The sequence below is a fragment of the Calonectris borealis genome, chromosome 3 (genome assembly GCF_964195595.1).
Source record: "Calonectris borealis chromosome 3, bCalBor7.hap1.2, whole genome shotgun sequence".
NCBI lineage: Eukaryota > Metazoa > Chordata > Aves > Procellariiformes > Procellariidae > Calonectris > Calonectris borealis.
This window is the reverse complement of record NC_134314.1, coordinates 28,396,251-28,412,191: the sequence shown is the minus strand read 5'-3', so window position 1 is coordinate 28,412,191 and position 15,941 is coordinate 28,396,251. Positions and strand designations below refer to the sequence as shown.

The 15,941-nt window shown below is 37.7% G+C and overlaps 1 protein-coding gene across 5 annotated transcripts in view; it reads left to right on the top strand.

Moving 5' to 3' along the window:
• DST (dystonin) overlaps nucleotides 1-15,941 on the top strand; it is a 313,438-nt gene that overhangs the window by 204,034 nt on the left and 93,463 nt on the right. For 4 of the 5 annotated variants that reach the window (XM_075145250.1, XM_075145253.1, XM_075145252.1 and 1 more), the window contains 9 exons: nucleotides 2,024-2,176; nucleotides 4,239-4,472; nucleotides 4,758-5,039; nucleotides 6,838-7,383; nucleotides 9,809-9,985; nucleotides 12,648-12,771; nucleotides 14,708-14,916; nucleotides 15,184-15,501; nucleotides 15,679-15,845. In XM_075145250.1, coding sequence (XP_075001351.1) covers nucleotides 2,024-2,176; nucleotides 4,239-4,472; nucleotides 4,758-5,039; nucleotides 6,838-7,383; nucleotides 9,809-9,985; nucleotides 12,648-12,771; nucleotides 14,708-14,916; nucleotides 15,184-15,501; nucleotides 15,679-15,845 — 2,210 coding nt within the window. Of the gene's footprint in view, nucleotides 1-407; nucleotides 642-2,023; nucleotides 2,177-4,238; nucleotides 4,473-4,757; nucleotides 5,040-6,837; nucleotides 7,384-9,808; nucleotides 9,986-12,647; nucleotides 12,772-14,707; nucleotides 14,917-15,183; nucleotides 15,502-15,678; nucleotides 15,846-15,941 lie in introns of all 5 variants that reach the window. The other variant, XM_075145248.1, reaches the window with a different exon arrangement.

The window sequence follows — 15,941 nt, the reverse complement described above, 5'->3', positions numbered from 1 at the left end:
TCGCTGTGGAGTTAGGAAGAGGAATGTTTTCAAGTAAATATTTTAACATTTCTGTGTCTTCAGACCTAGAACCTAGAAATGTTAAACCTAATCTGCCATAAATCTTCCAGAGTTGAAGGTCAGCCAGTTTTCAGACATCCATGAGAAAGCAAAGAAACAGAGATGTTCAAGGTCATCTTATTTGTTACTTGGACATGGACTGTCCCAGAGGCAAACCATGCACAAATTCAAATGCTGTATCTGAATGTGTCAGAATGATTCTGACACAGAGTTTTGATTTACTGTGGCTAAACTGTCTCCCAAAATCATTTTGGAACAGGGGCTAAGAAAAGAAGGTAGTGATACATGTGTTTTATTTGCACTGAATTTGTCTTTGTTGCTAGTCATTTCCTTCTCTCCATTTACAGAACAGTGCTGCAGAGCTCAGCTGTAAAAAAATGCAACTGGAGTCCACTGCGTTCGATGTTCAGTTCTTCATTTCTGAACATGCCCAAGATCTTTCTCCTAATCAGAGCAAACAACTGCTGAGGCTCTTAAACACCACCCAGAAATCTTTTCAGGAAGTACAGGAAGCAATAATATCTCAAGTGGAAAGTTTAGAGACTCAGTTACAGGCAGCGCAAGAGCTGGGTGATGAGAAGGTTTGCCTTTCTGTGTAAATGTGTGCTGAGTGTTTTTGTCTATGGATGAGGAATTTTAATACCAGCATGCAGTATTAAGTATTCCTACCTTCTCAATTTTACTACAGATACATTCATAGTTCTACAGAGATGGTATTGATTAAGTCTGGTGAATTGTCATTTTTGTCTTTCCTCGGTACAGTCACAGAAACAGCATATTAGATTATGGACAGACACAGGTTTGGGCATTAGGATCTGTGCAGCCTGAGGTAACCAGGTCTGCTCTTTCTAGCAATGAGAGAAATTTATTTGAGTTTTCTCACAGGTGGTGTTTGTTTAGCAGCTATATCAATAATTAAAGCAGTGAACTCTTCTGGCTGCAGCTGTATTGATCAATGAATTTACTATCCCACCATTGCTCATCACTTCTGTCCTGCTGAAGACTTTCTTTTCCTCTGATTTGCCAGGTCGTCTGCTTATGTGATCTTTTTCTAGGTCTTTATAGTCAAAGAACCAGATTTGTTCAAATCCTTACTACCATGGCTTGTTTTGACTGGGACAGGTTAGAGGGACAAACATATGAGTAAATCAGCTAAGATATTTGCAATTCTAGGCATGGGTACTGGGAAAGCTATGAGTTAAGTTGGGACAGTTACCTCTTCAGCTGGCATGGCTGCAGTTGGCAAGCATAAGCAGCTTTTGTAGAGTCAAAGGAGGCTGATAAGATGCTGCAGTGTAACTGCATCTTCTTTTCTCTCACCGAAGCACTGTTAAGACTCAGAATCACCATCTCAACCCTGTTTATGCATAATGAAAGGTGGTTTAGCATTCTGAGGGCTTTGTATTATTTTACCATTTCTTTCTACCATACTTTGTCAAAGAAACATAAAATTGAGTAAAAGAGAGGCATAGATACTTTTCTAGGACTTAGTAACAATAATGAGCTTGCATGTTTTGTTCTTTTCTACTGCTTAAAAAGTCAGCATTTTCTATTCAGGCAACATGCATACCAACAAGAGCTAACTCACGGTCACAACTAACCTCTCTTTTGATATCCTTTTTTCAGAATTAATAGTGTTTATCACAGGTTTCAGCGGTTAAGAGACTGGATTTTCACTCCTGTCGTTTGGAGATTTCATCTTTCACATATGTGCATGGCCAGACTTCTATTGGGCAATTCCATCAAACATGGTTCTCTTACTTACAACATATTTGAGGTTTATCCATAATTTCTGTATGTTCATCTTCCTCTTTGTACCACTGCTATCATGTTTACAGCATACTTTTAAAATGATTGCTTTGCAATATTGATGTTCAGAGGTAATTCCTATTAGAGTGTCTGTTAGTTGCTGAAGTGAGGACGTTTGTGGTTTATTGTTTGATTGTATTTGGCTCTAATGTAGGATGTGGCTGAACGGCAGCAGGAATGCAAAGAGAAACTGCAGGAAATCTGTGATTTGCTTACCCAGACTGAAAATCGACTCATCGGACAGCAAGAGTCTCTTGTTATTGGAGACAGCAAGGCTGAGCTAGAACAATACCAGACCAAACAGGAGGTATGCACAATTTTAGTCAGATAAGTTAAAGAAGACTGAGTGCAGAGGAGAGTGACTGGACTCTTTTGTTGAATTACAAGACTGTCATGTGAGAGGAGAGTAAAATAGACTTGTTTGACCTACCAGAAGTAATGGCTTAATGGCGTGCATTTAAACTGCTATCCCTGAATACACTCCAGTATGTGCCAGTGGGAGAAGAAAAACTTTCAAACTAGAAGATACTAGAAAATGTACTAGACATTTCAAGAAGCACTCTTCGAGCAGGCATGAAATTTGTTATATGGATCTTTAGCTTAAGATTGTTCCTGTCAGATATAAAATCAGACTTGTTTATTACACTAAAATAATTTAATCAACTTTTAAACTGGTTTCAGGGAGTGCTTATTCCTGTTCACAGTATTTTGAAGAATTTTGCTGCAAGGCTTTCTCTTGCCTAAGGCATTCCATTGCCTCACTTTGGTTTTGGTTTGAATTCTGTTTTTTCTGGTGTTGCTTGCAATATCCTTGGTGTCCTTGTGTAACAGAGCCCTCTCAGTTTGCTTGCTTTCCTATTGAGACCTTGCTTTTCAGCTGTATCCTGTCATCTGTAAGCTTTTACTCTGTCCTGACTGATGCTAATTGAGTTTATGATAGTTAAAGGACTGAAGGACTTCGTACTCTTCTTCTTCCTCCTTCTCCTAGTAGCAGTACACTATACTGTAGAGCTCCAAATCAGGTTTAGTAATCTATAAAGGCAAAAATTTCCTTATTCATCTTGATTTGCTTTACTTATCTTCAAAGTATCACACCTAGTTTGTCAAAGTTCTCCTTGTAGTCAGTGGAAAGATGCAGACAACCCTGCGATACCTCTTAATATCTGTTACCTGTCTTAAGAATTTATGGCCTAAATGGGGTACCCATGGGAGTGAAGAACTGAGATAACATATGCTTCATTTTTATTTCATCAGCTGTTTGTGACTGCCTAGCAGACTAGTTGTTATTTGCTGACTGATTTCTTGTAGACACCATTGTAGAAGTGTGTCTCAGGAGGGGGATGGGGGCTTATGAAAGGTCTTTTATAGATCGAGTCAGGGCTTTCATCCTCAGTGAGCTGTTTGAAAGGGAGCACAGAGATCTTTGTGGTTCTCCTCAGAGAGGGAAAATCTTGTCTTGATCCAGTGTCCCCAGGAAAATCTTTCTAACATGCGTGCTGAAGTGTTAAAATGAGCTGCAGTTTCAGCTGCCTAACTATATACTATAATTGCTGCAAAATCTGTAGTCTAGAATGAGAATCAAATGTTTTATCTTGCAGCTTCAAGAGTGTTATTTCAGTAACTGGGTGAATGTATTCAACAGCATAATTATTGTTATAATTAAACCCCTCTCAGATAACTGGGAGGCAGTTTTTTTTATCTGACTCTATCATTGGACTAGGCAAACTGCTTTGGATAAACTAAAACTAAACATCTGTCCTCTATGAAATTTAATGGACTTAAGCATTCTTTGAAGATTGAAATATTATGGTTGATTACAATTAAAGAAAAATGTTCTTATGGCACTTCTGGCCTGAACAAAACCAAGAAATATGGGAAAACTTCCACCTGGGAACGATGACTACAAGTTTCTGACTTTTATTCAGTCCTCTTGTTTTCTGTTAAGATAGTAATGGAATGGAATTTGTCAGGAGACTCACCTTACTAACTACAGTGTAGCAGATTTACTTTATCTCTTGATATCTAAAAAATAAGATATATTTTCTTCTGTGTACGTGGAAATAAAATATTTGAGCTGCTAAGCAAAGGAAAAAGGTGGCCTCACTCTGGATAGGAGTGTAAGCCAACAGACTTGCAATTTAAAAAAAAAGAAAGACAGATTGAGCTGCAGCAACGTTGTCAGATGTTGAATCGATTTTATTTTTTTTAATAATCCTATCTGCAATTTAGCAATGTATCATGTACTCTCCCAAGTTAGAAAGGACCAATGTTGTGCTTACCCCTAGAACAGAGAAAGTTCCAATAAAGTTAGTTGGAAGGATCTGGTCAATAATTTGCTTACTCCTATTTGCTTTCATTTTTCTCAAAAGGAGATACAAAAAGACATGAGAATGAGTGCCCAGACACTGGCAGAGATTGTGAAAAATACTGAAACCTTCTTGAAAGAGAATGGAGAGAAATTGTCACAAGAGGACAAGACTATTCTTGAACAGAAACTGAATGAAGCTAAGACAAAGTGTTTGCTCCTTAGCCAGAAGGCAGAAGAGTCCAAAAAAGAACTGGATAAAGCTATGACAACAGCAATTAAGCAGGAAACAGAAAAGGTTTTTAGGCAACCATTTCATATCTTTATTCAAACTTTTTATGTGTCTTAGGGGATTAGTCTTGCAACTTATTGTTCATATACTGTGGAGAGATTAAAATCACCTTTCATTTGGGTGACTAATAAACTGTTTGCTGGTTTATTTTCTTTATAAAATAAACAGCAACGTGTATGTCAATCAAAAATTTTGTTTAACGTTAATGTATTTTAAATGGTCTGTTTGCATATGATATTTTGTAGTGCCTAAAGAAGATTTCTAAACTGAAACTGTAAAATTTCAATGTAGGTTGCAGCTATAGAACAGCTGGAAGAAAGTAAAAATACAATAGAAAATCTCTTGGATTGGTTATCAAATGTGGATAAAGAAGCGGAGCACATCCGGAAATTTAAGCAGGTGATAGAACAGAATGGAACACACTTTGAAGAGGGAGATGTGAAGGCTTTGGACGGAGAGGAGGATGATGTCAATGGTAATCTGCTGGAAATTCAGCAAGACATTGAAACTCAGGTGGATGGACTAGTAAAAAGCACAGAAGATAATCTGAACCAGCAGTATCAGAAAGTCAAGGTACTGTTACTGGGTTTATTCAACATTTAAGTGCTAAACGTGTCAGTCCTCATTCAACATGAGTGAATTCAATCTCATCCTTTTTGTCATAGACTTTGGAACAGGAACTAGGCAGTTAGTGATATACAGTGGCAGGACTTTCAGTAGTTAGTATGTGTTGCAAATTTGTCACTTTTTCACTGTTACTGTGGTTGTTTCCTGCAAAAATAAGAAAAAGGACATATTCTACAAGGTAAACGTTGAGAATCCTGATGGTGAGTCTATCCTTAATTTTTATAGTGAGAATTTAATGCAGGTAAATAAAAAGCAAAAAGCAGCAACATAAATTCATACCCTTTATATGATTTTTTCAAAAATCTTTGTAGTCGCCAAATGATTCAACCCGCTGCAATTCCCTGTGAACACTGATTACCAATAGCTGCAAAGAATAGTTTGCTGAAATGATAATCTTCATTCACTGTAACTTTAACACATGGGCAAAGCACCATTTGAAGGCTTCAGAAGGATGAGTTACATAAAACCACAGCACAGCATTTTAAAAATAGATTTTCCAGATAAGACAATTGGAAGCATTTAAAATAATAAGAGCTCAGTTTTATGGCTTTTGTTGACCTATAGTTGAACAACCAAGAACTTTTTTAGGTGTGGTTTGATGGACATGTTGATGAAAATGATAATGCTGATAGCTGATACTATTTTTGTTTTCCTTTCTCGTTAAAAAAAAAGAGAAAATGACATAATTTGGTTTTGTGTACATAATGTTTTTACTTCCACTTTTTTGACAGCTCTTTTCTGCACCTAATGCCCACAGAATAATTGCCCACTGTACTCATGGAAGAAAAGCATACCAGTCTATTTTACATAGGTGTTTTACATCGGAATAGAGGACCTTCAAGAATGGAGATTTTTTTGAAAGAATCTATTTGAAATATGGATTTTATTTGGCATACAGTTCTGGTTCCTATGACTTTCTGGTTTTTTTTATGAGATTGAAACAATTTGCATGCGTAGAATGTGTCTCAATTTTTAATGTCAGAAGGACCTGTTTTGTGACCAAGTATATTTGATAAGAATCACTGGTCTTGAAATTGAAAAATGAAATTCAAAAAATTGGATAATAATGTTTGTCACTCAGTATCAGAAGAAAGTGTCTGTATTCTTTTTAATGTTTGATGCTTTCACTCCTTTTGGTCTGTTTGTGTGAAATGGTAGTTACAATTTATGTAACAGGAAATGGAACAGTTTTGATTTGGAAAGTTGCCTACCTTTGAATGCTTTATTTGATAAATCCTATTTTGAGACAGGGAATTGGGAAAATTTTGATTACACTAAGCACGCTACCCTAAAAGTTAAGAAATAAGCAAATAATTTTTATTAGGAAAAAAAATTAAGAGAATGATAATGTCTAGTTTTACTACACAGAGTTGTCTTTCAGAAGTAGAGGGCAAAGTGTTTGTGTGATATGCATCCTACTGTTTCTGAGTTCCAGTGATATTTGAAGACTCCCATTTGGTCGTGGCCTGTATATCTGGCTAAAATTACCATTGGATGTTTCATAAAATTTTGAAACTGCACAGAAATATGATGACGAGGAGTCATGCTTTCACTTAAATTACTCACAAAATGTTTTTTAATAAGTAATATGAAAATTAGAAAAGCTTTTTATCATTTTGATGGACTTCATTTTACTCGTTGTTTCTAAGCAGAATTCAACAGAGATTTCAAGACAATAATGATCTAATGAAACCATCCAAGAAGGTGCTGGTCATAATTTTTTTTTTTTTTTTCTTTCTTGTAGGCTCAACATGAGAAAATTATTTCACAGCAGCAGGCTGTCATAATAGCAACTCAGTCTGCTCAGGCACTGCTTGAGAAACAAGGGCACTACCTTTCCCCTGAAGAAAAAGACAAGATGCAAAGGAACATGAAAGAGCTGAAGGCTCAGTACGAGACTGCTTTAGCTGAATCAGAACGGAAAATGAAGCTGACTCATTCTCTAAGAGAAGAACTTGAGAAATTTGATGCAGACTATAGTGAGTTTGAAACCTGGCTGCAGCAGGCAGAACAAGAACTTGACAATTTGGAGGCAGGTGCTTCTGACTTCAGTGGTATTATGGTCAAACTGAAAAGGCAGAAGAGTTTTTCAGAAGATGTTATATCTCACAAAGGTGATTTACGGTATATTACAATTTCTGGACAAAGAGTTTTAGATGCTGCAAGGTCATGTAGCAAAAGAGATGGTGTGAAGGTTGACAAAGATGGTATCGATACTTCAGCTACATATGCTGAAGTGCAGAGTAAACTGGATAGTGCTTCAGATCGTTTCAAATCTCTCTATACTAAGGTAAGTTTTATTTATACTGAGTAGGAAAGACTACTATAATTGATTTGGCAGTTTGTATAAAAAAGGGATTAGCTGATGAAACAAATACTGTGGGAAGTTGTAAATTCTTTGTTTCTTAAAGTTAGATAACAGAACAAGATGATTTTCTAGAAGATCTGCTTTAGTCAAGCGCCAGACTATTTAAGGTCTGAATGGATGAAATTTTCTACATTGTGTTAGAAGGGAGAAATCAGACCAGATTTCCTCATTGTTCTTCCCAGCCTTAAACAAACTCTTTGAGTTTATGACAGTATGGGATATCTGAGTAACATTTTGGGGTGGAAAGAAATTGTAATACTTTCAGATGGATAACATTTCTTTATGTTCCTTATAATATTCCCACAACTGCTTGTTTACTTGGCTTCCTACTAATAAAATGAGTATAGAAAAAGAGAGACTATGCCAAGATTAACATTCAAAATTTCAATTTAATTTGTATCTTGAAATAGTTTGCCCCAATGTGACCTTTGTTGTCAGCACTAGGCATGCAAGAACATAGTGATTTGAGGATAGCAATTCTTTTCCACTACTCTGCCAAATAAACATTTTATCCTTAACAATCTGAGATTAGTCTCTAACTAACGGGAAATTAGCAGTGTAAAATCCCCAATGTACCTTAGAGAGGGAAGATAATCCAGCTAGTCTGTGCCAGGTTCACATACGGAATCTGTCTGGCAGAACTAGAGAAACATCACCAACTGGTCTCACATTCCAACTTTCCGGCTGTTTTCAAAAAAACAACAAAGTGTTGTTCAATATTGATAATATTCTGGAATTGTAAGCTTTTGAGATAGTTATTAATTGGACCATTTAAGAGACAGGTGCTGTCGGTATCCTTTGACTATGCCATTTCATAATTTTTCAAGATCATAGGTTCAGTCTCCTTAGTAGAGCTTCAGTGTCCACTGATACAGTGTTGGTCTGCAGCAGTTGCCATCTTTGGCTGGGAATTTTCATCTAACGTTTTCTTGCTCAGAAATGTAAATTCTGTAAAGACATGGATTTGGTCGCTTGATTTCAAAAACGGTGTAAACCCTCTTCTCTCAAACAGTTTGTGAAGAAGGCTCTCCATTTACAGAAGCTCATTTTCATTTCCCCACTTAACTTATATGAACAGTGAAGCTAAAAGCTTGTATTAACATTTTAGATTTCCTCCAGTTGATTTATTGGATTAGTTTGAGCGTGAATGTAAAGATTTCATTGCAGAATTTTCACAGAGCTTATTTTTATGCGTATAAGAATCCTACGCCAGCAGCTTGATTTGTGGTCTCAGATTTGTCAGCTTGCCAAATTATATCCTTTCCATATATACATTTAGCACAGATGTAATAGACATGCTTTAAATATTTGACCATAAATATGAAGAGCAAAACCAACACAAATTAGACATTTCTTATGGAATTAAGTCTTGAAGGACAGACTTTTAAAGTGAGATCTTCCAAGTTGTAAATGGGTTTATAGTAACCTTTTTGCCTTTCGTAAAAGCTTCTTGCTTTTAGTAAATATTTATATTGCTTTTATTTTTTTTATATATATATATTCGCGCACACACATATGAGTTTATAGGCTTACATATTGAAGGAATCTTGAAGTCAGTTCTTAGTTTACTGGTTATGTAAATGTGTGCATTCTGTGTTTGCCCACCAGATGGAGACCAAGTACCAAATGTAAATATTAAAATACAGGGTGTGGAAAGTTCAGCATATAAATTCTTGAAGTAACTGTTTGTAAATATTATGACCTAATACAATCAGATTTTGCTTGTGAAACTATCTCCAAAAAGTCTGAAAGAGTTCCACTGACCTTTTTACGTGATGATTCACTGTTTACGTTTTTTGGGCATGCTAACGTATAGGATTAATAGGATCTTGGTCAGATGACATTTTTAAGTGACCAAAACAAAGCATATGTGCCATACTAAGCCATATCACTTTGGATTCGCTATGCAGATAAGGTATTTATGAAAGCAATACTCTGCTGTCTGGATTTTAATGAACATATGTGTATCTTCTGATTTTTTTTTGAAAATTTCTACCTTCCACTGGCTACATTTTTGGTGTCAGAGTGCTGATAAAGAATCTTTACGTTGGTGGATCAAAAAGTCTTCCTAAAGCTTTTCCTATTCTAGTACAATGGACTAGATTGCAGTTTCCCACCTGCATCAGTGAATTGATCCTAAATCACGCTTGAGGAGCACAGACTGGGAAGACCTGCATAGCCTGTCCAGCTGTCGTGCCTTAGTTCAGAAATCAGTTAGACAGTGGAATGATGACAAGAAAAAATCATGCAGTATTTCAGGAAGGAAAGTATGACCTTGAGTATGGAATGAAATGCAGCACACAGTTTAATACCTGGGTATTTGTTTGTTTGTTTTCTACTCTTTTAGTGTAGCATTCTTGGAAATAACCTTAAAGACCTGGTGGATAAATACCAGCATTATGAAGATGCCTCATCTGGACTTTTGTCAGGTCTCCAGGCCTCTGAAATAGCTGTGAACAAACAACTATCAGAGCCAGTTGCAGCGGATCCCAAAAATCTCCAAAGACAGCTAGAAGAAACCAAGGTGAAAAGCTTTAGAAAACAGAAGTACTTCTGTCCTAAAAGAAACTGCTTTTTGTCTGAAAAACAGGATAATCTAATATAATCCAAGAAGCTGCAGGCCAAATTCTTGCCTTGCACGTGGGCATAAAACTTTTATAGCGCTCAAACTCAGCTGTCCAGAGTGTTATCTGAAAAGCACTAGGGTGAAAAAAAATGGGGGACCAAGATGCCGTTAGCAGTGGTGAAAGCAAGATGTGTTTCATATCACTTAGCAATTGATAGGGTGAAATCTGGAAAGTTTTTGAGCTAAGAAAGGGTTTAGTGATTACAGTTTGCTATCAGAGTAGGGCTTGGGACTGAGTTCCTGATAGAGAAGACCACTTGATGTTTGTTGTCTGTGACTCTTGCTTTTTTCTGTTTGCATTTGTGTGTTACTGCATTATGAAAGGGATCATGCTGGATCAGCAGTGTGATGCGACTAATCTGTTTGCCTGCTTCAGTTGTACCCAGTACTATATGCCCTGCAGAGAGTGAATATAACATAATTTGCACTGCATAGAAAAACAGTATTTTGGTTTTTTGTTTGTTTGGTTTTTTCCCCCACTGAGGGAGTAACTCACAACTTTATGTAAATCCTAGAAGAGGCAAGACAGGTTAGTGATGGAGCTTGTGAAGGTAAAACTCTGGTTAGCTGCGTAAAATGTAGGTTTACAGAATGCTTTAGGAACCCAAGTATAAGGTGAGTTATATAAAGTTTCATACAGTCTGTTGTCTTTGAACTGGCTCTTATATTTTCATAAACACATTCATCTGTACTATAATTAAAATGCAAGATTATTTATTTTTCAGTAAGCAAGGCTGTTGGTCAGGCATTTCATCACTGTTTTGTCTGTGCTATGTGGAGTATCTGTGCAGGTCTGATATGTTTGCTATTGACAAATGATAGTCAGTGTCCCTTGGAAAGTATGTGCTTTAACCATTTCCCTTACATCAGCCTGAGCAGTAGTTACCTTTACCACATGGTATCTTTCAAATCTGACACTGGAATTGCCCAACACTTTGGTGCATGACACATCAGAGGAGATACAGCAGTGTTGTAAAACAACAAAATTAAGTGTAAATTTTGAACTCCTAACAGTGGAACAATTTAGGTATATTTGTATTTCCAAGTGCTAGAAAAGTAGGAGTAACACCAATTACAATTTGAAGCTTCATTTAAACTTTTTGTTCCTTCCGCCAAAATGAATTATATCCTGTATAATGCCAATTTTCATGCAAGTAATACAAAAGGAGTGAGTACTGGAGTTCTTTTATGAAACGCCTACATGGATTACTTGCCACACAAAAGAGCACTCAATGAGTATGAGCTGGGAAGAAGGGAGAGGGTACAACCTGTCAAAAGATTGAAAGGAACAGAAAAAACAGGAGGCTAAAGAAAGCAAGCCAATTAATGAAAGCAAACCAAAGAGTATTTCTGAAGCAGTCAGGTGTTGCAAGTTAAAGCTGTCCCTTGTAGCCAACACATGCAGCTGATAATCCAGCTAGACACAGACCTTGGCAGCATGGTGGGGTCTAATCTTTTTATGGGGATTAACTGTTCTTCAGAATATTCTTCAGTGCCTCTGGCATCAGCTTGCTTGCTTTCAGTCAAGTATGCTTTTCTGGTATGTCTTTTTTTTTGTTGTTTTGTTCTTTTCTTTTTTTTTTTGCACAAGCACAGTATATTTCTCTAGTGTAAGGAAAATTCCTCTTCAGGTCTATCTGAGTTTTATTATATCAAGTGGATCAGCAAGACATACTATGTTCTGGCATACTGTTGTGCTCTGGGTACCAGTGCTGAATGCATTGACGTGAATTCTTTGTCCTGGCAGGGCAGATGGGATTACCTTTTGAGTCATATGTTCATTGAGTTAGTTCGTTTCAAAAAATAAATGAGAAGTCCCTTCATTTTGGACTTGAAATCAAAACAAAGATACCTCATATACACTAGCACGGAGGCCTGGAATAATTTAAAGACTATTCACTCTAAAGTACTTTTATACACTGGAGAGAGAAAGCCGCTTTCAGAAGTTGACTCATCCTTCCTGTCTTTCTCTGACTCTGGAGTGAGTCATGGGTGAGCTAGTCTCTAAACCCGCGTGCCTTGGTTAGATGGACAAACCTAGGCAAAATTCAGTGACACTGGCTCCAGGAGGTTCCTAAATTGTGAAGGTGATCATCTTGTTTCAAGCTATTCCTGTTTACGCTACGATATCAGCCTGATCCTTTGTCAATACAACTGATGGTGGATGTGTAACTACTGTATGTTTTTCCCCCTGAATTGTTCTCTGATGCTGAGTTGAAAAATATGTTTATTTTTCTTTTGGATAGTATATGAGTCTGTACAAATGGTCTTTAAAAACACCTAATCAAAAGACACATTTTGAAGTTACATGCAAGGAATCAGTTGAGTCAGAGAAGTATTGTAAAACAGAAGATAAAAAAGATGGTGAATAAACTAAAGCAAAGGCCGGAAGGTCAACAGCAGTCATAGCCACTGGTGAAGATTTTTCTTAAGGAGAGGTCACAAATAGAGTTAGTTTATTCCCAGCACTAAGTTTAGGTTGTATGGCATATCTCAAGCCTTGCATGTGTAACTATTAGCTGTATGGAAAAGCATAACTGATAATTATGGAATTTTACAGATTCTTCAGGGACAAGTGTCTAACCACCAAATTGCTGTAGAAAAACTGAAAAAAGCTGCTGAAGTGTTACTGGATACAAGGGGAGAGTTGACACCAGACAAAGATGAGATTCAGAAGACACTGGGTAAAATGTTTACTCTTCTTAATACCTCTTTTTATCACTTGTGTCTGCATGCAGGTACTGGAAGAGACAAAATATAGAGTTTCCACATTCCCGTGTCACTGTTCAAGTCCATGTTTTGTTGGAGTCATAAGCTATCACAACAAAGTAACTTCATTGTCGATCTGCCTCCTACACTTGATCCATATGCTTTTCACTTAAAAGCTGTCATTTTATTTTTGACTTCTTTTTTTCAGAAATAGGGATTATGTTTAATTCCCATGTTACAGATGGGCATGCCAAACAGAGTTAGTGATTTGCTGAGGATCATAAATTCTCCAGTGGGAAGGAGCATGTTCAGGTTCAAGGAACATGACTCCAGCTATCTGTTTCCAAGCAATTATTTGAAGTTTGCTTAGCCAAGGAATTACTTCTTTCTGACTTCAAGAAACTGTCTGTGATGGGTTGACCTTGGCTGGTGGCCAGATGCCCACCCAGCTGCGCTCTCATTCCCCTTGCCCAACAGGTTGGGGGTAGAAAATAAGATGGAAAAGCCCATGGGTGAAGATAGGGAGATCACTTACCGATTACCATCATGGGCAAAACAGACTTTACTTGGGGAAAATTAAATTCCATTTATTGCCAAATAAAATCGGTTTTGATAGTGAGAAACAAACACTAAATTAAAGCAACATCCTCCTCCCACTCTGTTCTTTTTTCCAGGCTCACTATCACTCCTTCCTTCCCAACTACTCGCACCTCGTCCCTGCCAAACAGTGCACGGTGGATGGGGAATGTGTGGTTGTGGTCAGTCCATAACAGCTCCTCTCTGCTGCTGCTTCCTCCTCACGCTTTTCCCCTGCTCCAGCATGTGTCCTCTCCATGGGCTGAAATCTTTCAGAATAATCTTGCTCCAGTGTGGGCTCTTTATGGGCTGTAGTTCCCTCAGAAAATACGCACCTCCTCCAGCACTGGGTCCTCCATGTGCTGCAGTGTGGTTATCTGTTCCAGCGTGGTCCTCCACAGGCTTCAGGGAAATCTCTGTTCCAGTGCCTGGAGCACCTCTTTCCCCTCTTTCTTTTTGTGTGACCTTCATGTCTGCAGGGCTGATTTTCACACTTTTTTCCCCCTCACTTCTCACTCTCAGGCATCATTTTGCCCTTTCGTAAATACATTTTCCCAGAGGCACCACCAGCGTGGCTGAGGAGCTCAGCTGTGCCCTGTGGTGGATCAGCTGGAGCCAGCTGGAACTGTCTGTGTCTTCCACAGGGCAGCCCTGGCCTCTCCTTACAGAGGCCAAAAACTTTGCCACTACCAAAACCTTACCACCCACACCCCATACTCTTTCCTATCGGTTGTGAGAAGTAGCACAGCATGACATTCACCACTGTCTGAAGTTTGAAGACTCTGTGTATCACACAACTATCTTGTACTGAAATCCCATAAGTAACTTGCAGAGCAACAAAATAAAACAACTGTGGCCTTGCCTTTTTGGAGTCAGTGATGAAACTCCATGTGAGGTACATGGAACTTGTAACTTTCAGAGGCTTATCCCGAAAGTGTTGAAGGTCTAGTGAAGAATCATCTGGAAGAACCTTTCGGCTCTAATAATAACATAAGAGACATACTTGTAGAATACCTGTCTTAATACTCTGCTATTTTATTTCTTCGGAACAGTCAAGAGCTGTCATAAGCTAGAGCTGCATGGGAACCAGCTTCTAAAAGCTAGGGAGCACAGTTGTAAGCTGCTCCCTCATTTCCTTTGTCCTGTGGGCTTCTTGTCTCTATTTGAAGATTTTGATCTTTGCTTGTGTGTTTTCACTGAATAAAGCTGATGTTTTTATGCTTCGTTCTGATGTAAGCAATTTTTGACTCACACTTACCTGGTGAGAACTGGTAAAATGAGTTAAAAGTTTAGTTTGGCTAAAGGAAAAAATTGAAATATATTTTCTGTTATCAGATGATATTGTGGAGAGGTATGACAATTTATCCAAGTCTGTGAACGAAAGGAATGAGAAGCTCCAAATAACTTTGACACGATCCCTAAGCGTGCAGGATGGTTTGGATGAAATGCTGGATTGGATGGAAGGTGTTGAAAAGAGCCTTGAAGAACGAGATCAAGTGCCTTTGAATTCTGCTGCTATTCAGGATATTATTAGTAAAAGCATTGTAAGTAGCATTCTCTGAAGAAACATTTGTTTGACAATTCAGATTTCAAGAAAGAATTAAAGTCTTAGTTTGGCACCTTTAATGGATTCAAAATACTTAATAAAGAGGACTATTGTCTGAAGTGAAACTGCACATAAAGATTTTTGTAGCTGAAATAGATCTACACTGACGGTCTAGCTATGCTGATTTGTTGCTTGATATGGTGTACCAGTTTCACTTCTTAAAATTTAGTTATAAGCGATACAGAGGAGTTGTTGCTTGTTTCAGATGCTAGAACAAGACATTGCGGGTCGCCAAAGCAGTATAAACACTATGAATGAAAAAGTGAAGAAGTTCACGGAAACAGCAGATCCATCCACTGCATCCACACTGCAAGCTAAAATGCGTGAACTTGCAGGACGGTTTTCTGAAGCAAGTAACAAGCATAAAGAGAAGCTTATGAAAATGGAGGAGTTGAAGACTAAAGTGGAGTTATTTGAAGGTCTGTCAGAAAAACTTCAGTCATTTCTAGATGAGAAAAACCAGGCACTCAGTGAGACGGAGGCACCAAGAAAGGATGTTAGTGAAGTGTCTCAATATATGCAGGTACTATACCATGCCATTTGTATATATTGTTTATTTCTAGTCTAACTCATCTAAGTGATTGAACAATAAATAAGGCATGCTGGTTACCCAACTTTGGTCAGTTACCTAAAATCAGGAATTTAATTTTGAACAAGTGATTGTGAAGTCTAATATGAAGAATATAATCCTGTTTTGCAGGAAGCTAGTGTAGAATTGGCACAACATAAGAAGGATCTGGAAGTTTTGCAGCAGCTTCTTGAAGAACTTTCATTCCATGCTCTTCCTGGAGATAAAGCATTGGTATTAGAAAAAGTAAATGCTTTGTCAAAGAAATTCAGAGAAGTAGAGGAGACTGTAAAGGAAAAGTAAGTCAAATAATTAAAGTGTTTCTGCCTTGGCTAATGATACAGTCTGAATGTCGTGATGACTGCTATCCTTTTGCATGCAGTCTCAAGGGATTG